General features: G+C 46.8%; 1 protein-coding gene across 1 annotated transcript; it reads left to right on the top strand.

Moving 5' to 3' along the window:
- The first annotated feature begins 28 nt into the window (after positions 1-28).
- On the top strand, positions 29-27,556 carry chrnb2 (cholinergic receptor, nicotinic, beta 2). The gene is made up of 6 exons (XM_017425010.3): positions 29-174; positions 11,663-11,808; positions 12,754-12,798; positions 15,795-15,904; positions 19,794-20,922; positions 23,727-27,556. The coding sequence occupies exons 1-6, from the start codon at positions 108-110 to the stop codon at positions 23,877-23,879; spliced, it is 1,650 nt and encodes a 549-aa protein (XP_017280499.1). The 5' UTR covers positions 29-107; the 3' UTR covers positions 23,880-27,556.

The raw sequence follows: 27,556 nt of genomic DNA, 5'->3' as shown, positions 1-27,556 counted from the left end.
GTGTGTGGGGGGGTTGGGGGTGGGGGCGGTGGTGGCAGGCTTACCACTGCGGGTGTGCTTGGAGCTTGGCCTCCGGGTGAGCGCCTTTCCCCGGGCTCCGAGAAACGATGGACGGCCGGCCGCCTCCGCTGCTGCCTCTGCTGCTGCCGGCTCTCCTCGCCATGATCCTCGGAGGTGAGTACCCACTCCTTCCTCCTTCCATCTGCACCTAGGGGGTGGGTGGTGGGGGGCAGAAATATTCCCGTCCGCGCAGCAGCACGAGCTGACAGGATTCCCACCTTGCCTTTCCTGTTTTTTCCCCCCCCCCGAACAGACGCAGTAGTTTCACTTGCGTGGGGTTTTGAAAGAATCAGCGCAGGATTCTTCTGCTTTATTGCCCACGCGCGCCCACGCGCACGCGCCTGGAGCTCATTGTAGCTCATTGTAGACTGTTACTGTTTCTGATTTGACATCCCCACCTTGCAGGCATGGGGCAAGGTAATTCGCCGTGTAATTCTGAAAACAATCTCCCCCGAAGGCATTCCTGATGTGTAAACCAGAGGAGGAAAAAAACAACAACAACTTGGCCTATTTAGAGCACAGAAATACAGTTTTTCCATTTAAAGGTTACAGAGGGAGACGGGGTTGAAAGCCCCTCTCTGGTTCTTCCCCTCCCTCATTAACAACAGGGTCTTGCGTTGGGTGGGCAGGTTAACGAGAAGCATGTTGAGCTGAAACAACTTCTACCTGCAGCCAGCCAGAGGATAAATGATGTGTCATGCAGCTGCACAGGAAAAGCCTCCTCTGTGCAGCAGTGCTTATGGAGGGCAGGCGTTAAAACGACTGCCGTAGACCTCCGTTTGGAGCTTTCCTTGTGCGCCACTCGGCTCGTTGGGTGCATTTTACCTCCTCAACTCTCCCATATTTGCCTCCGTTGGCTGATTTACAGCGTCTCTGACATTCAATCTATATAGAAGTCACTGCTTTTGCGTGGCAACCCCGACTTAAACTCATCACCTACGCGCCCGCTAACGCCATCTGAAGGGTTTGAACCGTGCAGATGGTCGAGGAGCACACGCAGAAACGTACAGCGGGTCAGAGCAGAGACGTCGAACTCTGGTCCAGCACACCTCGAATCACCTCCTCTGCAAACGCGTGTCAGATCAGGGGCGTTCATCAGAAACATGCAGGACGGCGTCCCTCCCCCCCGAGGACTGAGCTGCACAGTTCAGGGGTACTTCTTAACGTCTTAAGCCCGATTCGCACTGGATGAGCATTATCTGGGGAGCCCATGTGATAAATAAATTACTCCCCAATGTCTGCTTTTTATCCAAATAGGCGAAGACTGAGATCTTGCTGAAATTTACGGACGTCTTCTGGATACGATATCGCCTAACATCCGCTTACGTTGAGCTGACGTTAAAGCTGCTTTTCAGGCTACGGCCACAGCTGGCCTGCTGTATTGTTGTCTACAAGCAGAAGAAAACAATTCTTACCGCACAGAGCGATGCATGGTGCAAGCCACCATCTGCTCCTTCTCTTTGATGGCGACCGTTACGGGTCGATGGGGGGGGTTTGCTGGCCCGGGACACAAAAGGTTATCTGCGTGCTCCGATGCAGCCTCCATCGCCAAAAAAATCTACTAAAAATACACCAAAACGCCTATTTACGTATCGGATTCTGTCCAAATCCCCAACATGCCTGTTCGCATCGGGTTAGTATTATCACAGGGCGTCGGAGTTCAGCGAAATATAGGAGGTAATTTTTGAGAGAATCTTTACTTTACAAACTACTGACATGGCCGATTCGCTCGGGATTAACATCACAGACTATCTCTGTAATTATTACAAACAGCATGTGGTCCCCGGGTAAAACTAATCCCGTCCATTGTAGATAGCTTGTTGAACAACCCCAGTTTGTTTCGTTCGTCCCGTCCAGAAAAAAAATAAACGTGCTGCCTAACAACAGGTAAGACATTAACGGTTCATAACCTTTCCAACTAACCCCTTCAGCTTCTTTACACGCAGAAAGCAACCATAACGACGTTTAATAGTTAAGACTCCGAATAAAAGCACAACGGCGGAGGAAGTCGAATCTTTAATCGCACTCAGAAAGAAGAATGGACAGAAATTCCCCCGATTGGTTCGGAGTTCTAACAGTTGTTTTTTCTTCTTAAATTGCAAAGATGGGACAAGAGGCCATTCATCTCCCAGTAAATGAAATAATATCAGCTAAAATGAAATTAACTTTAATCTCAGATAAAGAAAGAAAACAGAAAGCAGTAAATGTTGCAAGCTGAAACTCAGTGTTCCTGCATTAAATGAAAGATGCATTTACTAAAAAGAGTCAAGCATGAGACGTAACTGAAATACCGAGTTGTCTTCCCTTGGGGGGGGAGGGGGTCTAATTAGCTTTGTCCTCTGAGACTCTTAATTCTGTCCACACGCACACACCTGGAATATAAGATGCTAAAAATAAAAAAAAACCACACAATTTACGTAAATTTTCTGCCACTTGAAGGCGAGCCAAACGCACAGGTGCGACACAGGCGCTCGGGAAACGCCACGTCTCACATTTTGTCTTTGCAAGGACGCCCAAGGACACGTCAGCACCTGTCTTCAGACGCAGCCGCAGAGAGGACGCTGCCGTCCTGCGGCGTGAGGAGAATGGCTGTGGTCGTTTCCCCCCCAGCAGGCCATGCATAATAAAGAACGGCTGCGGCGCGGAGTTGACCTGATTCAGGGGGTTAGCGGGCGCGGGGCGCCGGCGGTCCCATCGACCCGAACGCCTGGAAACAGTTCCTCTCCGACCCCGTTTTTTTTTATCCTGCAGCAGAACATCGCCTTCGCCGGCTGCTTTGGAAAATCGATTTGATGCGCCCGGGGACTGAACGTTTCCTTGGTGGCGCCACATGACGGGGCGTTCGGCTCAGTCCGCCCTCCGCCTGCGCCGAGCATCCAGTCCTCCGTTTGTCTCGCTTTCCGTCTGCAGCTCCTTCGCTCTCACTTGTTCTGTGTCCACGTTTCCAAACCGATTCCTAAAACAGACGAATAAGCAGCTCCGGCCATCAGAAAGGCTCGGCGGGTTGTTTTTAGACGGAAGGACGTTTTTTTCTTTTTAAAGTAAAGCTGCGCTTTAACAGGACGAAACGAGGTTTTGTGTCAAAGTTATTAACAATTAATCTCTTACCTGCTGAAGACAGCTCGTTGGGCGGCCTTGGTTTGGAGAAATGGGAGTTTAAACCCAACTAGATCAGTCGTTTCAGTCTTAAAGCCACTTCATGGCAACTTCACGACGGTTTTTGTCCTTTTCTCCGTCAGCCGTTAGCTCGTCGCTCCGTCCCTCCAAACTGAGGTCGGTCAAAGCGCGATCTACGGCAGGTAAGATGTTAATCATTCGTAACCGTTTCCACAGAACCACATCAACAAAAAAAACCATGAATTATCACGTAAAGAAAGCAGAATTTTAAGGAAAGACGAGGAACAGGGTAGCTGAGGGATCTGTAATGCTTTAATTTTGACTCTGAATATTTGAAAAAAGGTTTTATGTACCTTCTATTAGATTTCCATTTTCCACAAAACCTCCCGTAAAAACAAAAACGTAGTTGTCTGTTCGCGAAAGAAATGAGATCTTGAACTGAGATCGTCTCCTGTTGAGAAGGGACGCCGTGTGAGGACGACTCTCGGCTACGGCCACGCTGAATGTTAGCAAACACCGACGGAGTTAGACTGAGAGGTTGACTCCAAACGTCGACGAGCTTTAGACGCACAGCCGACGGTAGATTCCCGAGTGTTTCACTGAAATCTGTCCACACACACACAGAAAGCATTATCACTTCCAGCCTTCAGCGGCAGGGCGATAATAACGTCCCGTTGGCTCAGAAACTCTAATAAAACCAAAGGAAAACATGCTGAGTGAAGGCATTTAGCAGAAAGAACGAAATATAAGCCGGGCACGGGTCCAACCTGGTGCCTAGAATCATGTCTCACTGCTAGCCCCCTCCTCTTCCTCCTCCTCTTCCTCCTTATGTTCACATATTGTCAGCCAGCTGCTGGTGTCAAGATTGATCTGAGGCCTGAGTGAAAGCTGCCAGGAGCGGCCTGATGCAACTGAAAGGATGTTTTCTGAGACACGTCGCCGCTGCGGAAAAGCCACAGACTACCACCCACGACTACCACCCGACAGCTGAGCTCCTCCTTTAAAAACAAAAGCAGCAGTTTTTGCACCAAACCAGGGCAACTCGTACTCAGGCCGTATGAATTTAAAATGCGCTGCGGTTGTTTCAACACAAGGTAGAAGAGAAGAGTCTGCCTCACTGCTTCAACACAAACTCAACCCTGAAGGAACTTCAGCTCCTTTAGCTGCGTTTTCCAAGTACAACTACTCTGACAAACGCTGAAAAACCATAAACATAAACGACTAAATGCACATTTACAGCTAAAGAAATCTCAGTTTTTGTGAAATTGCAGCGCTTTTTGTGTGAGAGCTTCAAAAAAAAAAAAAAACATCCCTGAAATCTGTTGGAGAAGCTGGAAGCTAAAACGATCCAAACCCAAAGCGGAAATGAGCAAAAACAGCAGCGAAAAAAGCTAAAACCGAAAATACAGCAGCTAAAAGCTCAAATGAGCAAAAACGGGAGCTAAAAGCTACGACTGACAAAGCAGACGCAATAAGCTGAGATAGTAGCTAAAAGTTAAGGCTGGCAAAATAACAGCTACAAGGTAAAAAACCAGCAATACAGCGGCTACAAGCTAAAATTAGCAAAACAGTAGCTAAAAGCTGAGCTGCACAACATTGCAGCTAAAAGCTAAGGCTGAGAAAACAGTAGTAATAGGCTAAGATGGATAAATTAGTGGCTAAAAGCTAAGACTGGCAGAACAAAACTTAAATCGATGATTAATTTTCTTTGATCAGATGATCGTTCCTTAATTAAGTTTAAAATTTATGCAACAATAAATTCAATATTTTTAATTTATTGTTGTAGTTTTTGGACCAGGCTGGTCTGTTTAACTGCTAACTGTTCACCTTCGAGCTGCGCTGCGTCGTTTCATGTCTGTTTACCAAATAATTTGCTTTTTTCCCCACAGAATCAAGTAGAAAACTAAATCTTAGACTCTGATATTAAAACCAGACTGAGTCGATTTGTGAAAGCCTTTTCTTTTTTTTTTATTCTCACTCGTGCAAAGTTTTACCCTCAGGTTTTTCCTCGTGTTTCCCCTCGTCGTTTTCTGTGTTTTCTCTGCTAACTTCCAACCGTTTTTTGTTCTCTGGAGACGGAGAGGATCTCCACGAGTCCAGATCTGTCGATGCTTTCATTAAAAAAAAAAAAAGGGGATAATTATAGCCAAAGTGGGGGTAAGTAGATAAAACATGTTAGCTGCAGCGTGCCTCTCTCGGCTGCAGAGTTGAGTAAGACGATAAAGCTTCTGCTTCCAGCTGGTCCAAAGTGGAATGACTTTGTTTTTGAGTGCTGCGCGATGTGGAGGCTAGATGGTGAATCGATATTAATATCTCTGTTCTATAGCCATTTGGGTGTTGCCAGTGGATCAATGGATGTCTCTGTTATTGATTTAAGAGTATTTCAGCGAAAAGCGTCTCAGCTAGGGCCAAAAAGCCTCTTTGGCTGTTAACAGAAAGCAGCCGATGTCCTCTCCCGACCCCGGTCTTTCAGCTCATGAATAGAGATCGTCGCTGTTTAATTTGGTTTATCTCTCGCTTCGCCCCACGTTCCCATCGAGAAAAACGCACGCAGCCTGGATCCGTCAGAGAGCTCAGATCAGTGGCTCTCCTGAAGGGACAGGAAGTGGAGACAGGAAGCGGAGACAGGCCGCGTGTCCTGCTGCCGCCGTGTTGGTCTGCTCGTCACTTCCGTGTGGCTTCACCGTCTAATGGCGGCGGTGGGTGGGTGGGGGGGGAGCCCTGCTGAAAAATTCATGGTGTCACATTTTTTATTTGCACTTGGGAAAACAACCGACGTTGCAGCCTCTCAGGTCAGCATCAGAGCTGAAGACGGAGACGGAGACGGAGACAGAGACGAAGATGGAGACTGAAGGAAAGAGCTCCAGGAGATTTATTCGGCTGCAGGAGAGACGAAGAGCTCGATGAGGTCCTCGAAGGCCTTCAGCGAAGGAACTGGGCCCGCGCGGCTCGTCTCGCCCTCATAAATTGTTCATCCAGGCCACGTGTGTCAAAACTCAAGGCTCGCGGGCGAGAAACGGCCACCGAGACAACGTAATCCGGGCCAAGAGCTCATATTTAAAACTAATCGGGTTGTATCTCTCATCGCAGCAGTTTTCAGTTTTTTAAAACTGAGCTGCACACGAAAAACTAAAAGCCAGAGCAGAACTTCAGGGGTTTCGTTACGCTGCCGTTTGAAAAACATCACAGTGTTACAAAATTACCTTCTGATGTATTAAAAACAGCCAGCCAAGCACAAATTTCCTCCTTTCTTGTGCTAAGTTTACATAATATGTAAAGTTTGAATTCTCATGACTATTTATTGTCCGTTTGCTGCTGTTAGCAGCTAATAAAAATTACATTTACAGCGAATTTCAAAATTCAGATTTAGCAGAAGTGAGTTCAAGCCCTCAGAATAGAGGCCCTAAATCCTTTACATCCAGTAAAATGAACCTATATTCTTTATAATTTTGTGTCTCTCTGTTGTTGTTTTTTTTTGCCTGAGGGAGGTTGGAGTAAAGCTGCACAACGCTTGTCAGAGATATAAAAAGGAAGTCATCTCCTGGCAGTTGGACCGAAGTTGCTTTTATGAGCTTCGGAGCGAAAGTCTTTTATTTCACCAGCCTTAAAGTTTAACAGCGCTTCAAGATTGTTGATGGGAATATAATGCAGATTATAAAACAAGCTTCTTCTTCCGACCTGCCTTTGCAAAGTGAGATGTCATTTCAGGTTTTCAGCTGGGATCCGGTTTGTTTGGGCACGCCGCTGCTTGTTGCCAACATAAACGCAAACTGAGACGTTTTTTTTTTTTCTCTCTCTGCTCCATCATTGTTTAAGTGAATTGTTTCGTCCTCCCGTCTCGTTCTGCGGCGTTATTGCCCTGCGCTTCCGGGAGTAATATACATTACTCATGTAGTTCAGACGCAGACAGTGATGTTTATTTCCCTCATGATGATGCGCACACAAAAGGACGCACATAAAAAAGAAGAAGAAAGCCAATCTGTGCTTGGGAACAATAAATAACCTGACTGCTGCGCGCACACGCTGGCAGGAGGACAGAGACGGAGGAGACGGAGACAGTGAGCGGAGTGGGATAGAGACAGAAAAGACAAAAGACTCAGAGGTTGTTAGAGAGGACAGAAAAGAGTCATTGATCCACAGACAGGACATTGTCCTCCGTGAACACAGGAAGACAGGAAGGGACAGACAGAGACAGGACAGTCAGAGGCGGGACAGTCAGAGGCGGGACAGTCAGAGGCAGAAACAGGACAATCAGAGACAGGACAGTCAGAGACAGGACAGTCAGAGACAGGACATCAGTTCTGCTCTGTGAACACAGGAGGACAGGGCGGGATGGACAGAGGCAGGACAGTCAGAGGAAGGACAGTCAGAGACAGAAACAGGACAGTCAGGGGAAGGACAGTCAGAGACAGGACAGTCAGAGTCAGAGGAAGGACATTCAGAGACAGAAACAGGACAGTCAGAGGAAGGACAGTCAGAGACAGAAACAGGACAGTCAGAGGAAGGACAGTCAGAGACAGAAACAGGACAGTCAGAGGAAGGACAGTCAGAGACAGAAACAGGACAGTCAGAGGAAGGACATCATTTCTGCTCCGTGACCACAGGAGGACGGGGCGGGACAGTCAGAGGCAGAAACAGGACAATCAGAGACAGGACAGTCAGAGACAGGACAGTCAGAGGAAGGACATCATTTCTGCTCCGTGACCACAGGAGGACGGGGCGGGACAGTCAGAGACAGAAACAGGACAGGTTCAGATCTCTTCTTTTTGCCTCAGAGCTGATGTCATGTTCTGTTCATCCCTCCATGTTTCTTCTTGATTTGTCCTCGAAGACGAGGCGCAGACAGGAGGGCTGAGCTCAGATCCGATCGAGCGTCTCTTTGTGGGACGCCGTCAGGCAGGTTTCCTCGCTTCTCCGTTGTTCAGGAAAAACAAACTCCTTCTGTAAAAGCAGCATCCAGACTCACGGGATGCATTATTTACAGAAAACGTCGTGCTCGCCGTTGTCTGTGTTCAGTTTCTTTTTTTGCAGAGGCGGTGAACAAAGCAGTTGTGAGAGGAATCTCAAAGCTGTTCTTCTGGTCCTTAGGCTTGTTTTTTATATATATTCATACTTTCTTCACCTGATCTCAGACAGTGGGCTCAAACTAAAACATCTTGATGCTCGGAGGGAATCTGTGGAGACAAAAGCTCTTGATTGATGCCGAATAAACGCTGCTTGGATTCTAAAATACTCCAGCAGAAAGTCAATAAATAAATCATCCTGAAAGGCTGTCATGGTACTGAATTTAAAAAAACGTTCCAATTTTTAATCACCAAACACAGTCGAGTTAACTCACAGTGATTTGTGATCAGTCAGTGTTGAACTAACTCACCTGCTGGAGAGTTTTGAGCCACAGACATGCAGGAAAAGGCTTTTCAGGAAATAAAAACAAGCTTTGCCTGTTGTTAGGTGCATATGTTTGTCAAAATAAACCTGTCCTGGTTTGTCACACACAGCAGTTTCGTTTTTAACCTTCTGTTGGAACGATTGAGTAGTTTTTTCCTGATTATATAGTTTTTACCGAGAAATCGATCAGAAGCGCTGTGAAAATGGTCAGATCTGCTGGATCCACCTCTCTGGCTGCAATGTGCGCTCCCGACACAGGGGGAACAGATTTCCATGGGGAACAGAATTTCGCACAAGACCGGTCAACAATGACAGAACAGCGGCTTAATCACCTTCTGTTTCTGCATATACACAAAGACTTAACTGATAACATGGACCTCAGCAAAGTCTGCCGCAGCTTCTGCTTCGCGAGTCAGCGAAGGGAGGCATACTGAGCTCTGAAACTTATTGTCATCATTAGTCGTTATTANGTGTCATTAGGATGGAAATAGTTACAATGAGTGACATACTTATAAATAGCCTCGGAAGAAATCTTTTTACTAATATAATGTTTGGTTATATGTTCCAAGTCTGACAAAGTTTATGTTGTTTTAATACCGAATGCTCTTAATTAGTTCCGCCGCTGTTGCTCAGATGTTGGATTATTCCGTCTCTGCCCGTGCGCATGTTATTTACCTGTGTTTACTTTTATTGTGGTCATTTATAAAGCTGTTGGTTGGTTTAACTAATTATCATTATTCATAATAATATACTGGAACAAAAAGTCATAGCTGAAAAAGCGTTTCATTATTCAATTTTTATTGATGTTAGATGATGATTCGATGCATGTAAAATTAATAAGGTGACGAAACACTCCGGTGGCCCCCCCACCTAGAAAATGAATCCGGCGCCACTGCTCGCAACGCTTAAGAATGGATAACAATATGCAGACTCGTTTAAAGGAAAACTTAAATTTAGTGACGAAAGCAAAAAAAAAGACAAAACAATAGGCTGACGAGGCGGCAAAACACAAAATACCAAAAACTTACTGCGAAACCGAGGAGCAAGAACGTGGCGCGGGCGAAACACAGGAGCGTGACATCGAGAACCAGGAAACACAGGAAACACAAAGAGCAAAAACACTCATCTAGAACAAAAAACCCAAGGAGAAAAACTAAAGCGTCTACACACTGACATGAAAATAACAAGAACCCTAAAAATGAAAAGAAAAGTAACACAGATGAACTCAAAGCGGCTCAGTTTGGCTATGAAAACGATTTCTTCCGTCCATCAGGGGGGCAAACTTGGCGGGCCACGTCCCTGGAGGAAACCTTCGAGCTGATTGGCTTTTAGATTGACGTCCGCAGCGACACAAAGAAGCGTCCTTGGGACCGGGCCCGGGTCGGGGTTCTGGGAGATGATTTACAGCCGGGTTTTTTTATCTCTGTGGGTTTAAAAATGAGACGCCCAGTCAGTTTCTTCTGTTAGCAAAATATCTCCTGAACCAGAGGATGGATTTTAATCGAACGCTCAGAAAGTAATCAATAAACAGAGTCTACAGCTGCTGAACTTCTGGAGCAAAGCGAGTTGAAAGTAAACACAAAACTCTGTCGATTTGACAGATTTTGAGCTCAAATCTGACGTGGTAGTAGCTGAGAGTTCTTCACGACACACACGTCAAGTGTTAGAAGACATCGTTATTGTCAAGGTTTGAGCCGAAAAAGTTACAACTCCATCATTTCTCAATGTAAGATGACTTCTCCAGCATGAAAGGCAGCGGGCAATATGCATTCCTTCAGGGCTTCCCGGGCCTTTAATTCAAAAACGCAAAGATTGTGTGTTTTTGTAATCGTATTGTTTTTTATGATATGAAAGAGTTTCAGGTTATTTACACCAAAAACACTTATTTTTAACATTTACTTTGTATGATTAGTTATATAAAGCATAAAAAGTCAGATTTCCGGTGCATCTGAGCTCACTGTCAGCCAAAATGTTCGAAGCGAAGATTTTGTGCGACTTGGAGATGACTCTCAGCTGCTACCGCACCAAACCTCACCTTACGTTTTGTCCATTTTCTACGTTTTCCTGCAAATGTTGGAATTGATGCTGCGGTGAACTCATCACTCTTTGCGGGAGTTTCATCCAAACCCTTCCAGTGATTTGGGTTTGGATTGCGGACAAACACGAGGACCAAAGACGTTATCGCCCGCTGAAACGTGGACGTCAACATCGGTTTCGCCTTCTTTCCCTGTCAGCAGAGGAACCGTGTAAATCTGCCCATCTCGTAATGAGCGGGCCTTGTGTTTGTCTTCGGGCGGGAGAGCGTGAGGCAGCTCTGAGAGCTCGCGTGCGGCGAGCAGATGCCAAAGAGGCAAGAGGGTGAAAGGCGGCGAAGGACGAAGACACCAGGTTTCTTGACGCCTCGTCTCCCACGAAGACGTGCAAAAGAGCTTCCCCTCCTTCGTGTGTTGTGTTAGTTCTGCTTGGTGTCTAATCCTGGTCCTGGAGGGACACCGTCCTGCATGTTTTAGGTGTTTCTCTGCTCTGACATGTCTGATTTGAATGAATGAGTGATTATCAGGCTTCTGCAGAACATGAAGACCTGCTGAAGAGCAGAGAAACATCTAAAACCTGCAGGACGGTGCCCCTCCAGGACCAGGACTGGACACCACTGGCTTAAACTCACAGATTGGGCCTCAGTCTGCTGCAGACAGGAGGAAGAGGAGGAGGAGGAGGAAGCAGAGGAGATGTGTGAGATGGAGTGAAAATAACCCAAAGCTAAAACGGAACTGGCAGTCGGGGCGAAGTGCAGCACAGTGGAGGGGAAGAAATGGAGACAGAGCAGCGATCGAGACAGTGAGACCGCCTGAGTCACTCCCCGCGACGTCAGATCATGTCAGAGGTCTCCGTGGAACTGCGGCAACACGCTCCAGCTGGCGGCGGTGCGTGACGCCGCGGTTCAAAGCCCCGCTCCCCTCGGCATGAAGTCCTGGCTGCGGGAGGGAGGGAGGGAGGGAGGCGCAAGCAGAGGAACTTTCTGCTCTGTGCGTTTGCGGCACGATAAGTTAAATTTAAAACAATAGTTTCATTGGTGACGACAGTTTTGCTCCCGCGGTAGGTGGCCTCGGGGCGGACACGGAGGAGCGGCTGGTGGAGCATCTCCTCAACCCGGCGCACTACAACAAACTGATCCGACCCGCCACCAACGGTTCTGAGCTGGTCACCGTGCAGCTGATGGTGTCGTTGGCCCAGCTCATCAGCGTGGTGAGTAAGACGTCTCGGCCTCGGTCGGCCTGCAATCTGCATCACACACTCATTTCAGATTTGAGCCGAGCTGACTGCCTCATTAAAGGTATTAGTTCATGTTTCTTTATATTAAGATCCCTTATTCAAGATGGAATGTGTCACAACTTATAAAAAGCGATGCTTCCTGTAGCCCAGGAGGCGCTGCTGAAGGTTTGAGAACACAAACATCAGGGGGTGTCTTAGTTTCTGCGTTTTGGGACAGTTCAGCTCTTTTACCAAGGGCTTACCAAGGATGCCTCTTTGGACGACCGTGGAGAAACGGAGTGTAACTCGGACCAGATTGGCGAGCTAACCTGCGAGCTCAAAAGTGGACCGCTGCCGCTTTGAAACACCTTCAGTCTCAACGACGTGATCGTGGCTTCAGCAAACACTGTTTTATAAACCGACAGGCACCATAAATGTTATCATTCTGGCAGAAATACCATGACATTACTGCAGGAAGGGCCCCCAGACAACGCGGTGGCCTGTGAGCTTGACCTTTGACCCTGCGACCTTGAAATCAGTAGGGATCATTGTTGACCCACGAGGTGTGCAGCCGTGAAGTTTGACGTTCCTGTGGCCGAGTTAGAGCCCGAACAAGGCTGTAAAATGAGCTCATTTTCAAAAAAAGGCCGAAAAAAAAACTAATTTTTTTTTCTTTTTTGTTAAATGATCATTTTCTCAAATACCAAAAGTCACAGCAGGAAGGTCCAGGACGAGCTGAACGTTTTGATACGTGATAGCTAAAAAAAAAAAAAAAAATGCAGAAGACATTAGCGGACAAAGAAAACGTGCGGAAGGGAACCTGGAAGTGGATCTCAATTATGAGCCATCACACAATAATCCCAAAAAAACTACGGAGCATATCGAGGGTTTCACGCCTGCAGAAGTCCTCGTTTTAATGTTTTTGCTTTCTTTTTACAGCATGAAAGAGAGCAGGTGATGACCACCAACGTCTGGCTGACCCAGGTGAGACTTCCAACGCTTCGACTCATCCAAACTTTATTTTTTATTTATTCTTTTGTTACGAGAGAGAAAGGCAAATATAATATAATAAAACGCTGACCACCTGAAGAGTTAAACACACCACTTTGACTGTTTTTATTTTAGACTTCACAGTGTCACAGTCAGGTGAGAGGCTGCCGAAGGACTTGGACGGCGGCCCGTAAACGTGGCTCTAACGCCGCCGCCGCGTGCGATGACTTCTCGTGTTGTTTAATCCCATTCCACGCCGTCGGTCCCACCGGCAGAGCGTGATGCATGAGCTAAAAGCCGCACATCTCAGTAGTTTTGTGGGGCGCCGAGCGCGAACCTGCAGCCGCGAGAAGTGGCGGCACAAACGAAGAGGCAGATGGCGAGAGGACGCCGGTGACACAAAACAACAACTTGTTGTGACGGCAAGAAGGGAAGCACCTTGAGCCGATGATAAAAGCTCGTTCCTCCGCTGAAAATGGGACGTGCCTCGTTATTGTTCGTTAACTTGTGAACGTAATTCAGCTCTGACTGAGCTTTGACCCTTTGCCGCATGGCTAGGTGCTTAAATGCTTACATAACACGGTAAACCATGGATAAACAGGGCTTGGAATATTTGCACGCTGCTGTTTGAACTCTTTTACCCGTCTGCGGACACAGATGGAAGTGGTAGTTGTTTCACGCACAATTCGATCTGAACAACGTTCACAACGCTCACTGATCACAGCAGAATCCAAGGTTTGCACGCAGAGCTGGAACACGGCAGCCTTTTAGGCGGCGAAAACAAACCGGGATCTATGATCTGCCACAGACGTGCAGGAAGGAGAGTTTGAGAAAAAATATGCACTGACAAATGGAGCACTTTTATAGTAATTAATTGTTTTAAAAGGCTTTTTTTGTTGTTGAAATAGAATCCCTTTCACAGTTTAAAGGGATCATTTAGACATTTTAAAGCAGGGGTCTGTGTAAAACATAAGCACAATAAGTATCTTACCTGTTTTGTTGCTTTCTGAATGATACCCGTTTGGTGAGGTTTTTTTCTGCCCCCAGTCTCTAAAGTTTCACATCAGTTCATGCAAAAAGCTGTTTTATACACCTTCACATTACCGTCCATTTCATTTTACACAGTTATTTATACAGAATGATACTGAGGAGGCCAGAACAAAACAAACACTTGATGAAATGACTGATTTAATTCATTGCACTTGCTATTGTTTAAGATACTATTAAAAGTACCGTATTCTCCAGACTATAAGGCGCACTTAAAAGCCTTCAGCTTTCTCAAAAAACGACAGTGCGCCTTATAATCGGGAGCGCCTTATATATGAAAGAAGTCGTGATGTTTTAGTACGACTTTGGTAAACTACAAAGCCGCACCGCTCGCAGCATTAGGGCTCAGTTAGAGTCGCTCTTTGTGTCTTGCAGGCGTTTATACTTGACGATTATGTCGGTGCAGTATTCTCCGAAAAGACAAAGGCCTGTTTTGTTTCGCTTAATACGCCTTATAGTCCGGTGCGCCTTATATATGACAAAAGTCTGAAAATGGACCATTCATTCAGTCAACTTTATTTCTATAGCACACATTTTAAAAAGCCAAAGTGCTGCACAATAAGATAAAAATAGATTAAGACAATAAGAAGAAAAACATACACATACAAGGTTCGTTGACAGTGCAGAAAACACGGTATGTGTTTTATCCAAGTGTTACGCGCTCACTACACCGTTCTACAGAGGATTATTTTATGTTCGCCTTCGTGTGTTCATGCAGTCATTTACAAATTCTACTAGAAATCCTCATTTAAGAGATGGTGTTATTCACAGCGACACTTGATTAGTCGCTTAATTTGTCGGCTTTCTGGGCATTTATCGCCCCTCGACAGTATTGGGATTTGCAAGCACGAGCAGCAGCAGCAACTAGTTGTAGCACGTTCGGTGCAGCCTGCGACCCTTCCTGCGCTTGCATTGGAGCGTGTGACGCGAGTTTGACGGCGAGCTTAAAGCTCGCAGGGTCGTCTGAAGCGCTGCGAAACTTTGGGCGCCTTGGCGTTTGCCTCGCTCGGACTAGTCGTTAGCTCGTCGGTCCGGTCTGGAACCTGAACTCCGTCCGTGTCCGACAGAAAAGACACGACAGAGTGTGCTGTTTAACAGCATTCTTTGGATAAATGAAACTAAAGTCCGCCTGGAACCAAAGGCTTTAAGGCCTCCTGCGCTTGTGTGTCGCTGGTGTTTCATGAAGGTAAATCAGCAAACAGAAGCAGCACATGCGCAGTGCCTCACCCTCAGCTCAGATTTACACAAATGCGGCAAAATATGATCCAGCCGTTCCCGATACGGGCTCGGGGTGATCGGAGACATCCTGCAGATGTGTCTTTTTGAGTCTTCTGAGGGCAAAAACAGAAGCGGAATATACAAAGACAGCGACACGCAGTCTCTGGGGATGTTCGGAGATTAGAGCAGTGGCTCCCGAACCCTGGTCCCCGGAGGAACACCGTCCTGCAGGTTCCCGTTGTTGCCCCTGCTCTTCAGCAGGTCTTCGACTTCTGCGGAGGCCTGTTAGTCACTCTGGTCGCTCACATCAGGCGAGTCAGAGCAGAGGAGCAACTAAAAACGTTCAGGATGGTGTTCCTCCTGGACCAGGACTGGGAACGACGGGATTAGAGATTTCAGAAAGCGGTCCTTTGGAAAAGATTTATCAGAGAAGGGGGGAAAAATGAGCTTCTCATTTCTTATTTTGTCTTTTTTTTATTAGCTTTATTTGAGCCCTTTCTAATTGGGATTAAATTTAGATTTCTGGTTTTATGTAACGGAGCGCAGAATGACCATCAGTGACGTCAGGAAACTTTAGGACAGCTATACTGAGCTAACCCGACCTGTGATGCTTCCCTCTCTGAAGACTCAGAGAGACGGAACTACGGAACTCCCCTCTGCGCGCCCAAAGTTGTCCCGATTGACTTGACGAGTGACGAAGCATGATGTTTTGTGTTGGCCCTCAGGAGTGGCAGGACTACCGGCTGACCTGGGTCCCCGAGGAGTTCGACGGCATGATGAAGGTCAGGCTGCCCTCCAAACACATCTGGCTGCCCGACGTGGTCCTGTACAACAAGTGAGTCGGCCTCTCACGCTCACGGCTGAATCTCTCTTTTTTTGTTTTTTGTTTTTAATCACTTCCAACATTTCTCGAGACATTTAAAGATTTGCTCAGCTGCAGGCAGGCAGCAAAAAGTGCCTGCAGTTATTCACTAAAAACGAGCACAAATGCACACACTTTGTTTTTCTAATTTGACCTTTTATATGGTGCGTATGCTGAAATGGTAATAAATGCCACCTGCGCCGTCACATATATTACACCGACATGAATGTAGGTTGAAACTCAGCTCTCGGGGAACACGGTGACTGCAATGTATGGAGTCGAAAATTGAGCGAATCTTTAAAATAAATAGATGAAAAGAACCAAATATTGTTTTTTTGTTTTGTTTTTTTAGTGGTTTAGGTCTTACTTGTCAGAAAGAAGCATGTCTGTTAATTTAGCTGGCTTTGTTTGCTGTTGAAGATCCGAGGAGCTGGAACGTGCCGGGCTGCGGCGGTTTGAACGTGCATGGATCGCTCCTATCTTTAACACGAACGTTTTGTTTCGGTCTCATCTGTCCATAAAACAGTTGTTCGTGTAGTTTTTGGTCATCAAACTGCAGAGAACCAGTGTTCCTTTAGGGCAGGGGTGTCAAACTCCAGGCCTCAAGGCTCCGCTGTCCTGGAGGTTTTAGGTTTTTCTGCTCCAACACACCTGATTCAAACGGTTTAATCACCTCCTCACCAAATCATCAAGTTCTCCAGGAGCACGGCAACAAGTCGTCCATTTAAACCAGGTGTTTTAAAGCAAGAACACGTCTAAAACATGCAGGACAGCGGCCCCCGAGGAATGGAGTTTGACACCTGTGCTTTAGGGGAACGTGGCTTTCCCTCTCGCCTCTCACCCTCTTTAGTTGCCCAAACTCTTACATCTCATGTGTTTTTTAATCTGTTTTTGTCTCTATTTGTGCAGAATCTCTCCAGCTGTTGACTGGTGGAGTCCAGGTGTATATTAGATAGTGGTGAAATCATTTTTGTTTTAGAGGAATCTGAGAATCTCATCTCTTGGCCTGCACCATGTTACTTGAACAAATGTGGCCTGGTCTAACGGGAAAATGCGAAACCTATTTATTTGTTTTAAATGAATGCTCATAAATCAAAGATTATCTCGTTCCAATGGGCTGAAAGTGAAGGAGTTGTTACCCAGAGAGAAAGCACGGAGAGGATCCCTGCTGGAATCTGACAGGCCCCAGTTGTCCCCACCTTCCCTCCTGTCCAAACCTAAGAGACGAGTAAAAACAAACAAACCAAAAAAAAAAAAAAGGCTTTTTAAACGTTTCTCACACTAATACTGACGGGTGATGAAGGCAAGACACGGAACAATCCAACCTGGTTGTTGGTTTAAAGAATAAAACGCTGTTTGCAAGTGAGAAACTTTGAGATGAGACACAAATGCAGCGATTCCAATCGAGCTGGAAGGCAGCACAAGCCGCGGCAGTGTCTTCCAGTTCAGTGAAGTTTCCCTGCACGGAGCCGCCGCGGCCGGACATATTCTTGGCTCTTCTTTTTTTAAACCCCCCTCCATACACCGCTCAGCCCTTCTGGCTCGGAAAAAAAAAAAAAAAAATGAAATAAAAATCTTAGCTTCTCTGCTGAAGGAAAAAGATATTTTTGGATCCAATATACGTGACTCCATTCACTGTTTTCATCGACCCGGTGGTTTTTGATGTTTCGGACAAAAGAAAGCAGCACCTGAAACCAAAGACAGGAAGCTTCCAAGTAAAGTTAACACAAAGCACATTAGGTAATCGGCTTGTTGTAGCTACCAGAAAAAAACCTGCATGATGATGACCTCCAGATGTGGACTGAATCTTACAAAATGTCTTCTTTAAAGAAAAAAATCTGCATTTTCTGACATCAGAGGCAACAGATTAAATTCTTGTGCTTGTTTCCCATTTTTCCTGGTGTGAATTAGGCTTTCGAGTCCTCACGCCGCTGTTTGTCGAAGGTTATCTGTCGGCGATGTCGACACGGCTGAAACAACAGGATGCTGCGTCGTTCTGCTGTTTGCGGCAGATGTCTGTGAAAATCCCCTAACTGCGCGGCCTTTTGTTAATTAGAGAGTTATAGCAGAGCTCGCTTACACGCCCGTGGTAAATAACACGTTGCAGATCGTTTGTGTTAATGTAATGGAAACTCGGTGTCAGCCTGCAGTGTGCAAATCAGCTCATCAGAGAGCGGGGATCCGGGTGACCTTCTCCTCTTTCCCCCGGCTCCTGGCGGCACTTCGGCGCTGATTAAAAGATCGCTGACCGCCGCAACCCTGGACGAAATGATCTCGGTAATCCTGTGCACCCCCCCAGGTGAGCGCGCTAATCTCCGAGTCTCGGTTGCTGTGGCTCCTATGAGTCGAAGATTTGGCTCAGGTTTTTCGGATTCCTCACATTTTTGATCATAAACAGACAGATTGTGTGTTTTTTTTTTAGAAAGATTTGGAAATAAACAAGAAGCATCCTCATATTATGTTTATTATTATATATTTCAACATGAACCTAAAATAGAAATTGCGTCCACAGTCTAAATCTGTGCTCATCAACTGGTGGCCTGCTGGCCGTATTTGGCCACGAAGCTCATTTCTTTAGGCCCATGAAATACAAAGTAATTATTAGATGAAACCGAATCTAACGCAGTAATTGTTTTGCTGCTGACAGCACGCAATCAGGCCCGACTCAAAAATGGACAAACAGTTGCAAGAAAACCTGCTCTTGAGCACATCGTGGGGACTTTTGGCTGTCGACCACAGGAGACCCTGAAATGCTCTTTTTTTTTCTTAACAGCCATGGCTTACTGAAGATGTTCGGTTTTCTGTCATGTCATTGTGCAAGAATACACTTTTAAAACGCTGAAATAATCACCCCATGTTTGGGCCTGATGTAGCTACCCTCAAGCTAAAGTAAAACAAACCAAGTTTTTTAGCAATACACAGCTTGTAGAAGCTTTTCCCTCAAGCTAGGATGTTATCCAAACCGAAACTTATTGTGTGAATACCAAGTCATTTTCACTTTAGCATCTGTTTTGCTTATTTTAGCCTTCGCCCTTTGCTGCTTATACTACCTATTTAGCTACTTTAAGCTACTGTTTTGGTCATTTTAGCATCAGTTTAGCTAATTTTAGAGTTAGCACCTTGCTGCTTTTAGCTAACGTTTTGCTAATTTTAGCCTTTGTACTTTGCTGCTTTGAGGATCAGTTTGGCTACTTTTGGCTACTGTTTTGCTAATTTTAGAATTAGCACCTTGGTGCTTTTAGCATCAGTTTGGCTACTTTTACCAACTGATTTGTTAACTTTAGCATCTCTTTTGCTAATTCCAGCTGCGCCATCTGTCTTTGCTCATTATTGTATCTGCTTCGCTACTTGTAGCTATTGGTTTGCTGACATTAGCTTTAGCATCGGACGTGCTCAATTTAGCTCTGCTGATTTTGGCTTTATCTGCTAAGTTTGAGCTTCTTCAGCACATTTCAGCAAAGCCGCTCAGGGTTCACGCTGCATTTTTTTTCTAATTGACCTCATTATGTTAGGATTCATCACAGTTTTGTTTACTATTTGTCATGTTTTTACCATTTATGTCCAACGGTTCACAGGTGAAGTCACAACTAAAGCTTCTCAATTAATATAGAAAAAAAAAACTGTTTAACACAAACCTCATCTATTTATGGCAGCAGAAACATTTAAAAATAAAACAGATCGGTCAAAGTTACCTGAAGAAGACTGGACAGATGCTGGCCGTTACACTGCCTGACTATAAAACATTTTGCTGATGACTCCTGGGCTAAGTGTTGGTAGCTGACGTTTGACTAAATGGTCGTCGATTTTCGTCTCAGATGTCTTCATTTGTATCTTTTCCGTGTTCATGTCTTTTCTTTCTTAGTGCCGACGGGGTGTACGAGGTGTCCTTCTACTCCAACGCCGTAGTGTCCTACGACGGCAGCATCTTCTGGTTGCCCCCCGCCATCTACAAATCGGCCTGTAAGATCGAGGTCAAACACTTCCCGTTCGACCAGCAGAACTGCACGCTGCGCTTCCGCTCCTGGACCTACGACCGCACCGAGATCGACCTGGTGCTGCGCGCCGACGTGGCCAGCATGGACGACTTCACGCCGAGCGGGGAGTGGGACATCATCGCCCTGCCAGGCAGACGGAACGAGAACCCGGCCGACCCCACCTACGTGGACATCACGTACGACTTCATCATCCGCCGCAAGCCGCTGTTCTACACCATCAACCTGATTATCCCGTGCGTGCTCATCACCTCGCTGGCCATCCTTGTCTTCTACCTGCCGTCCGACTGCGGCGAGAAGATGACGCTCTGCATCTCGGTCCTGCTCGCCCTCACCGTCTTCCTGCTGCTGATCTCCAAGATCGTCCCACCCACGTCGCTGGACGTCCCCCTGGTGGGGAAGTACCTGATGTTCACCATGGTCCTGGTCACGTTCTCCATCGTCACCAGCGTGTGCGTGCTCAACGTGCACCACCGCTCGCCCACCACGCACACCATGCCCCCCTGGGTCAAGCTGGTGTTCCTCAACAAGCTGCCCGCGCTGCTCTTCATGCGCCAGCCGAGGAACAGCAGCGAGCGCCAGCGGCTGCGCCAGAGGAGGAGGGCGCAGGAGCAGAAGGAGGGCGGGCGCAGCGGCGAGCCGGGGGGCCTGATGGTGGGCCTGGGGCTCGGCGGCGCCGGCGGGAACGGAGGGGCGACCTCGGCGGCGGTGTTCGGCAAAGACGACAGCGAGCCTTGCACGTGCTACGTGAACCGGGCGTCGGTGAAGCAGTTTGGCGGGGATCTGGCGGGCACCGGCGGCGGCGGCGGTGGCTCGATGGACGGCCTGAACAGGGCGAGGGAGGGGGGCTCCGGAAACCTGCAGAGGGGGAAGCAGGCACCCGGAGGTCCCGCCCTGACTCAGGCCCTGCTGGCTCAGGCCTGTCCGGGCTTCGACGAGGCCGTGGAGGGAGTGCGCTTCATCGCCAACCACATGAAGAGCGAAGATGACGACCAGAGCGTGAGTGATCCTTCATCACCGCCACGATCTGCCGATCCCTGTCAGGGCCGCTGGTCTCACCTCTGATACTCTGCACTTTAAAAACTACTCAGTCAGCCATGTTCCTCAGAGCTACTCCCACGCTACGCATCATAATTATCACCGGATCAAATCAGGCTTCCGATGATTATCATCGTATTCTGCTGTTTATTTTTAGCTGCATTTTGCTAAATTCGGTTTTGGTGCCAAAAAAAAACATGATTATTTACTATAAAATTCAAAATGCCATAAAGTACGGTGCAAAGGTTTTAAATCCCTGCTAATTTCTTCATATTTGTGTTCATCGTTAGTTATTTGGACTTCCTGAGAGTCGTTCAGAGTTGGTCTTCGAAGTCAACCTGATTCAAGATGGTTGCCACAGCCGAGCTGTCTGTGCTGGGACTCAGTCCGCTTCGCCGCCAACTGAGACAAGACTCGGTGTGGTAGTAGCTGAGAATCATCCCCAACGTGTGCTCTGAGAGCCAACGGTTGGCGTGAGCTGTCCCTTTAAAACCAGGGCTGATTCTTATTTATGATTCTCAGTGGTTCGGACCAACTGTATGGTAAAAAACAGAAGGACAGACGTCCGTTCACTGATTCTCACGTTGCAGTGTTTTCCAAACGGTCTGTGTACGACAGCAGAATCACGATTTGTGTTTTGGTTTTCGGTTTTAGCGTGCCACCTGAGAATTTGGCTGCTGCCGCTGACAAGTTTTCAGCTAATGGCTCTTTTTGGGACTCCCCTCACTCTGAAATATCATTTTATGTGTCACACCGCGCTGCCTTTGGTGCTCGTCGTGGATTTAACCGAAGACACAGGAAACCAATCGTGTCTTTTGGGACAGCTTGCAAGTAGATATCTGACGGTTGTTCTGTCATGTTTATGCCTGAATGATCCTCACGTGAAACTTCCCAATGAAAAACGCTCGGGCAGTTGACCAGAACACGAGCCGAAGTCCAAAAGGACGAGCAAAGGGTCTGGATGAGGACTTTCGGCGCAGCGGTTGTGCGTGTCTTGACGAGAGCATCGTGTCGCCCGTGCGTCTGAACGCTTCCTGTCCACGTGTGGGTAAATTCCCGCTGTGAGTCATCCCCTCTTTGCCCGAGTCCACCGACGTGTTGTTTGGGTCGGCCTCTGGAAGTGGCCGGGGCGGACAGAGCCGCTGCCGTCGTCGCAGCCCGGTAACTATCGAGCACAGATATGTAATTATAGCAGCAGCGTGACGTGGGCATGAAGGAGGAGGGGGGGGCAGGCTGGAAACGAGCCGCAGAGCCGAGGCGGCAAAGCGAGGGCGGCTGGGTTTTTTTTTATTGCTTTTCCTTGAGGCATCCTGGAAGACCAAGCTTCTCTCCCGGAATGAAGGAAATCGACTCGGGAATTGACAGCCCCCCCCCCCGATTCTCTTAATCCTGTCTGCCTTTGCCGTGGTTACAATCTCGTTGCCATGCCAGCTCCCTCTCCTGGCACATCCTCCTCCCTCCATCCCTTTCCTCCTCGAGTTATCTGCGCAGGGTTCAAATGTCAGCGCTGCCCCCCCACCCCACCACCACCAACACCCCCCACCCCTTGTCTCTTGAGTCTCTCCGTCTCCTCGTCCTTGTGTCGGACCTCATCAGAGCTGTGTGCCAGACAGAGTCTCCGCTCGCATTAACCGCTCACCTCCATTAACCCTACGCACGGCTGCAGCCGAGGGGGGGGGGGGCATTAAAGGCCTGGCATTCCTTGAGGGGATACATATTGCCCGCCGACTTTCACACCACAGTTATAGACTGAGATCAAATTACGCCATGAAGTAATGGAGTTGTGGCTGTTTTGGTCAACCCTTCAAAGGACCTTTTTGGGTGGTCTTGTTCAATATCGCAAGATGGCACATGTAGAGCGTTGCGGATGACTCTCAGCTACTACCACGCCAAATTTTAGCTGAATATCCGTGCAGCTGACTGACTTACAGCCAATTTTGTGTTTGCTAATGCCGATAACCTGTAGCGGCCCTCTTAAATTGGACGGACTCCAAAAGTTAATCGGCTGTAGATGCATATCCAATAACTGTTTTCTAAAAGTTTCATTAAAGCCTGTTCACTGGTTCATGAGATATTTTGCTAACAGACAAACAGGGTTGACTCCAGCAGTTGATGCTAAAATTTTAAGCAAAGATCTTGAATAATGAGCAGCACTTTGGAGTATGTGATGTGAATGACTCTCAACTACAAACATGACAGATTTTAGCTCAATAGCTGTATGATTGACTGAGTTGTAGCCATTCTTTGGTTTAATAATGTCAGTTGAATGTGGCGGCCATCTTGAATTAGGTTGGCTCCAAAGTTAAATTGGTTGTAGATATACAACCTAAGATTATTTTCTGAAGGTTTCATTAAAATCTGTCCAGTGGTTTATGGCATATTCTGCTGAAAGAGAGACATAGTGGACTCCAAATAGTTGATGGGATAATAAATAAGAAGAAATTGTATAATCTGTTAGTGCTCAGAATATGTGTTGGGGATCAGTCTCAGCTACTTCCACACCAAATTTTAAGTCAATATCTGTAAAAATGACTTAGTTATAGACACTTTTGTGCTTTTTGAGTTATGTTGGCTGTGGAAGCCATTTTTAATTGGGTTGACTCCAAAGATTAATCAATTGCAGATGTCTATTTAGTCATTACATTCTGAGAGCTTCATTAAAATCCATCCATTGGTTCATGAGATATTTTGCTAACAGACAGGCACAAAACCACTACAGTCCGATCTACGCCGCTAACGCACCCCTCTGTCATCCCGCAACGCAGGTCAGCGAGGACTGGAAGTACGTCGCCATGGTGATCGACCGCCTCTTCCTGTGGATCTTCGTGTTCGTCTGCGTGTTCGGCACGATGGGCATGTTCCTGCAGCCGCTGTTCCAGAACTACACAGCCAAGAGCATCACCCACACGCCGGGCTGACCGCCCCGCACTCACGAGCACGCCAACAGACAGGCAGCTCCCCGACCCCCACACCCGACCAATCAGCACAGCAGGACACGGGCCGGAGGTGTGTGTGTGTGTGTGTGTGTTGGAACTGGACTCCAAACTGGTACTGAACAGTTTCACCTCCATTAACTTTATAGCAACGGTTTTTGCAACATTTGAGACATTTTTTTTCTTGTATGAGGACAAAAACAAACAAACAAACAAACAAAAAAAAAACAACACTTTTGAACTTTTACCTGCAAGTTTTTTTTTGTTTTTTTTTTTGGTCCCGACTCTAAAACGGACTGACCTCCCCTCCGTTCAGGAAGTAGAGGAAGTGACCACGCCGGCCCCTCAAAACGGCGTCCCCATTTACCTCGCGCTGTTGGCTCGTGTCAGGCGAGGGAAGGGAGGCTCACGTTCGGTTTCTGTTTTTTTCTGGTTTTTTTTTTTTCCTGAAATCCACTATTGTCTGTGAACTGACTCCATGTATTTTATCATAGCATAGCGGCTTGCCACAGTATAGCATCGCGTAAATCTTATAAGAATATCTCTGTTAGTTCATGCCGAGGGCTGTTGCAGGCAGGGATGCTGAGCTGAGCTGTTTGATTGTAGATATGAAAAGAATGTGACGTGAACGCCGCACGTGTGGGAGCTTCGACTCGAAGGGGAGAGCGCCAAAGGGGAAGAGCCGAGGTGGAATATTACGGATAAGGTGGTAGATGATGCATGGGCGGGTTTTTTTTATTTTATTTTGCTTGAAGAGTTGTGCACACGAGGTGGAGAACAGCTGCAGCCGGCTGCGCCCGGGTCCACAGCTGCTGGCGAGTCTTTGCTGCTGAGAACTGGAGGAACCTGAGCCAAGATGGAGGACATTCGCTGGACGGCGGACAGGGGTTGTGGGGGGAGGAATGCCGGTTTTGCCAAGGTGGGGAATTTAGAGCTGAGTCCAAGCCGTAGTTCAGACCTCTTGAAGTAACGGCTCCGTTGAAAGGTTATATTAACAATTAACGTCTTACCTGTTGTAGATAGCTCGTTGGAAGGAGCTCGGTTTGGAGTTGCGACCCGGCTCCACGAGCTGACACGCAAAGTACGGCCCGAGGGCCAGAAGCAGCTCTTGAGCCATCTCAAACCGGCCCTCAGCATTCTGATTCAGAACCCAAACAACTTGAAACAAATAATAAAACCCCAGGATTGCAGTAATGACACTCTTTTACCAAGATTTTAAGGTCAAAGGTCGAGCTGGCAGCTATAGACAATTTATGTTTTGTTGGAAACATAAAAAAAAAAGAAAGAAATATTGCATTGTTTCAGCCAAGAGTTCAATTCTAAGGCCTTGTCTTTTTCTCTGTCGTTTTAAATAATATACGTGGAAACCAGAAACGGAAATGCCGAAAACGCTGCAGTAACTATGCCAGGCCTGTATGCGACGCTGTAACGCTGCTGCGGAACGACAGCAGAAACGGGGAACGAGGCACGGGAGCGTCAAGGTTGCACGCTGAGAGCGAAATGCGAGCACAACGGGAGGACGAGGAAGCCCTCCACGCCGTTTTCGTCTGGACGCAAAGCTGAAACAATAAAGAAATAAACCTTTTGCGAATTCACTAAAACTGTGCGGATGGCCTCCAGATTAACTGTCGGAGGAGCTCGCGGGCAATAATACGCAATAATCAGCACTTTGGTCCTTTGTGGTTGTTTTAAAATGCATCATAAATAAAACTGGATTGGGTTAAATTGGGTACGCTAAGAGTGAATTGTATTTTCACCAAGCATGGCAACTATGTCGATCAATAAAAATAAAGAAGGGCCTATAAAGCATTATACAACAAACGTTAGCTTCTCGTTCTCATATGAGGAGGGGGAAAAAAAGCAAATTTTTATTTGCATGTTTTTGCAGATGATTTAATGTGTATTACAGATGCAGGTAGTATACTGCTCCCACGTTTCATTCATATTGTGGCCTTTTCAACCCCATTAACGCTTTAAAATGGCTGCCTGGAGAAAAGGGTCACTCGTCTGCGAGCTAACGGCTACTCTGAGCGGAACCGAAGCGCACTGCGGCCGTCTTAAAACAACTCCAGTATCAAAAGATTCACAATGATTTACCCAAATAAACCTTTCCACCACAATCACTTTGACATTATTATATTTACGTTGAATCCTGGTCACTCTGCTAGCACAACTAGCGACAGATGCTAGCTAGCTGTAGCGCTGTAAATGCTACTGCTAGCTAGCTTCAAGGCCTGCTGCTAGAAATGTAATTAAGTCTGTTCTGAACTAATCATTTAATGTAAAATTGACGATGATGCAAGGGTTTATTAAACAGTGTGTGCACAGCAATGAAACTTTAGAAACTTTAGTTGTTTTAAGACGGTAGCAACACTTTGTCGTCTGGTTAGCCGTTAGCTCTGAGGTCGTTCAAAGAGCTATCTGCAACAGGAAAGGTATGACGCTTAGCTTTACCGCGGAACGTCCCTTCTGAGAGATTGGAGCCACGGCGATCTTTAAACAGCAACGTGAAAAAGAAAGGGTTTAATCCCACATAACGGGTATTTATACGTATGAACTGCTGTTTTCTGTTTTTGTCATTAACCTGATCACCTGAATAAGAAAAAAAAAAAGTGTCTCACATGTAGCTTTTTTTTTTTTTGCTTTCTGCTCTCCCTCTCCTCTTCCTCAAAGTGTAAAAATAAAAAAAACAGGTATTTCGGAGAAGCGCCAACATCGGAGGGAAACCGTGTTCGGACGAGCGGCAGGAATCTGCGTCTTCCTTCCCACCAGATCACCAGATATTCTCTGTCACCCTTTCAGTTCTTTGCCCACTTTTTTTGTCTGGAAATAATAATAATAATAATAATAATAATAATTATACCAGTGATCACACACATTGTTGTTTACTAATTTTTTCTTTGTGGCTGATGTTGATGGGGCAGTTTTTTTGTGAACTGGGGGGATCAAAGCAGGGTAGTCAGGAGAGAAAAGGACTCTTCATGTTACCGCAGCAATCTGAGAGGAAATATAACCCCCTGGTAAAAAAAAAAAAACTTTCCATCCCTTCGACCTTTCCGCTCTCCTTCCTTTCCGATCCGTGTCAGCCTCTGCTCAGGTTCTGTGTTCGTATTAATCAGGTCCATGCCCGACGCGTCTCGCTGCTTCCCTCTCTCCCTCACCGGGCGCTACCGTATTAACCCTAAATCCCCATTAATCTTCCGAACGAAAGAAAACATTTCCTGGCTTTCTAATACTGAAGCTTGCCATTTCCTCTTTTTTTGTTTGCACACATGGCCAAACCTCTTTTCTTTTCGGAAGCAGGGGGCTTTTTTTTTAAAAAAAAACAAAAAAGCAAAACAATCAGAGGTGTAGGACTCAGCCAAGGCCACTCCAGGTTCTCGCTGGCTCCGGCGCCGCTGCGAGTCATCCTCATCCGAGACTTAAACGCCACCCCCCTCCCCCACACACCCCGATCGGCGTTTTATATTTTAAGGGGACGTGAAAGGTCTAGGAGTCCACAGCTGTTGGATGCAAGGTGGTAAGAAAAAAAATAAAATAAACACAATATTCCCAAACCTAAAAACTGCTGCTGTCAAACTGGGGAGATTTGCTGCCACCTGGTGTCCGATGTGTGTCCCACCCCTTCTTTTCTGCTATAATAAAGCACAGCCAACACTTTG

Source organism: Kryptolebias marmoratus, linkage group LG16, assembly GCF_001649575.2.
Source record: "Kryptolebias marmoratus isolate JLee-2015 linkage group LG16, ASM164957v2, whole genome shotgun sequence".
Taxonomy (NCBI): domain Eukaryota; kingdom Metazoa; phylum Chordata; class Actinopteri; order Cyprinodontiformes; family Rivulidae; genus Kryptolebias; species Kryptolebias marmoratus.
This window is presented reverse-complemented; position numbering and strand designations above follow the sequence as displayed.

Excerpts from the sequence above, each read along its gene's own strand:
- chrnb2 (XM_017425010.3), top strand. The coding sequence starts at position 108 with ATGGACGGCCGGCCGCCTCCGCTGCTGCCTCTGCTGCTGCCGGCTCTC. Across the intron at positions 11,809-12,753 it reads TGGCCCAGCTCATCAGCGTG|CATGAAAGAGAGCAGGTGAT; the intron begins GTGAGTAAGACG and ends TTCTTTTTACAG. Across the intron at positions 20,923-23,726 it reads GCGAAGATGACGACCAGAGC|GTCAGCGAGGACTGGAAGTA; the intron begins GTGAGTGATCCT and ends CCCGCAACGCAG.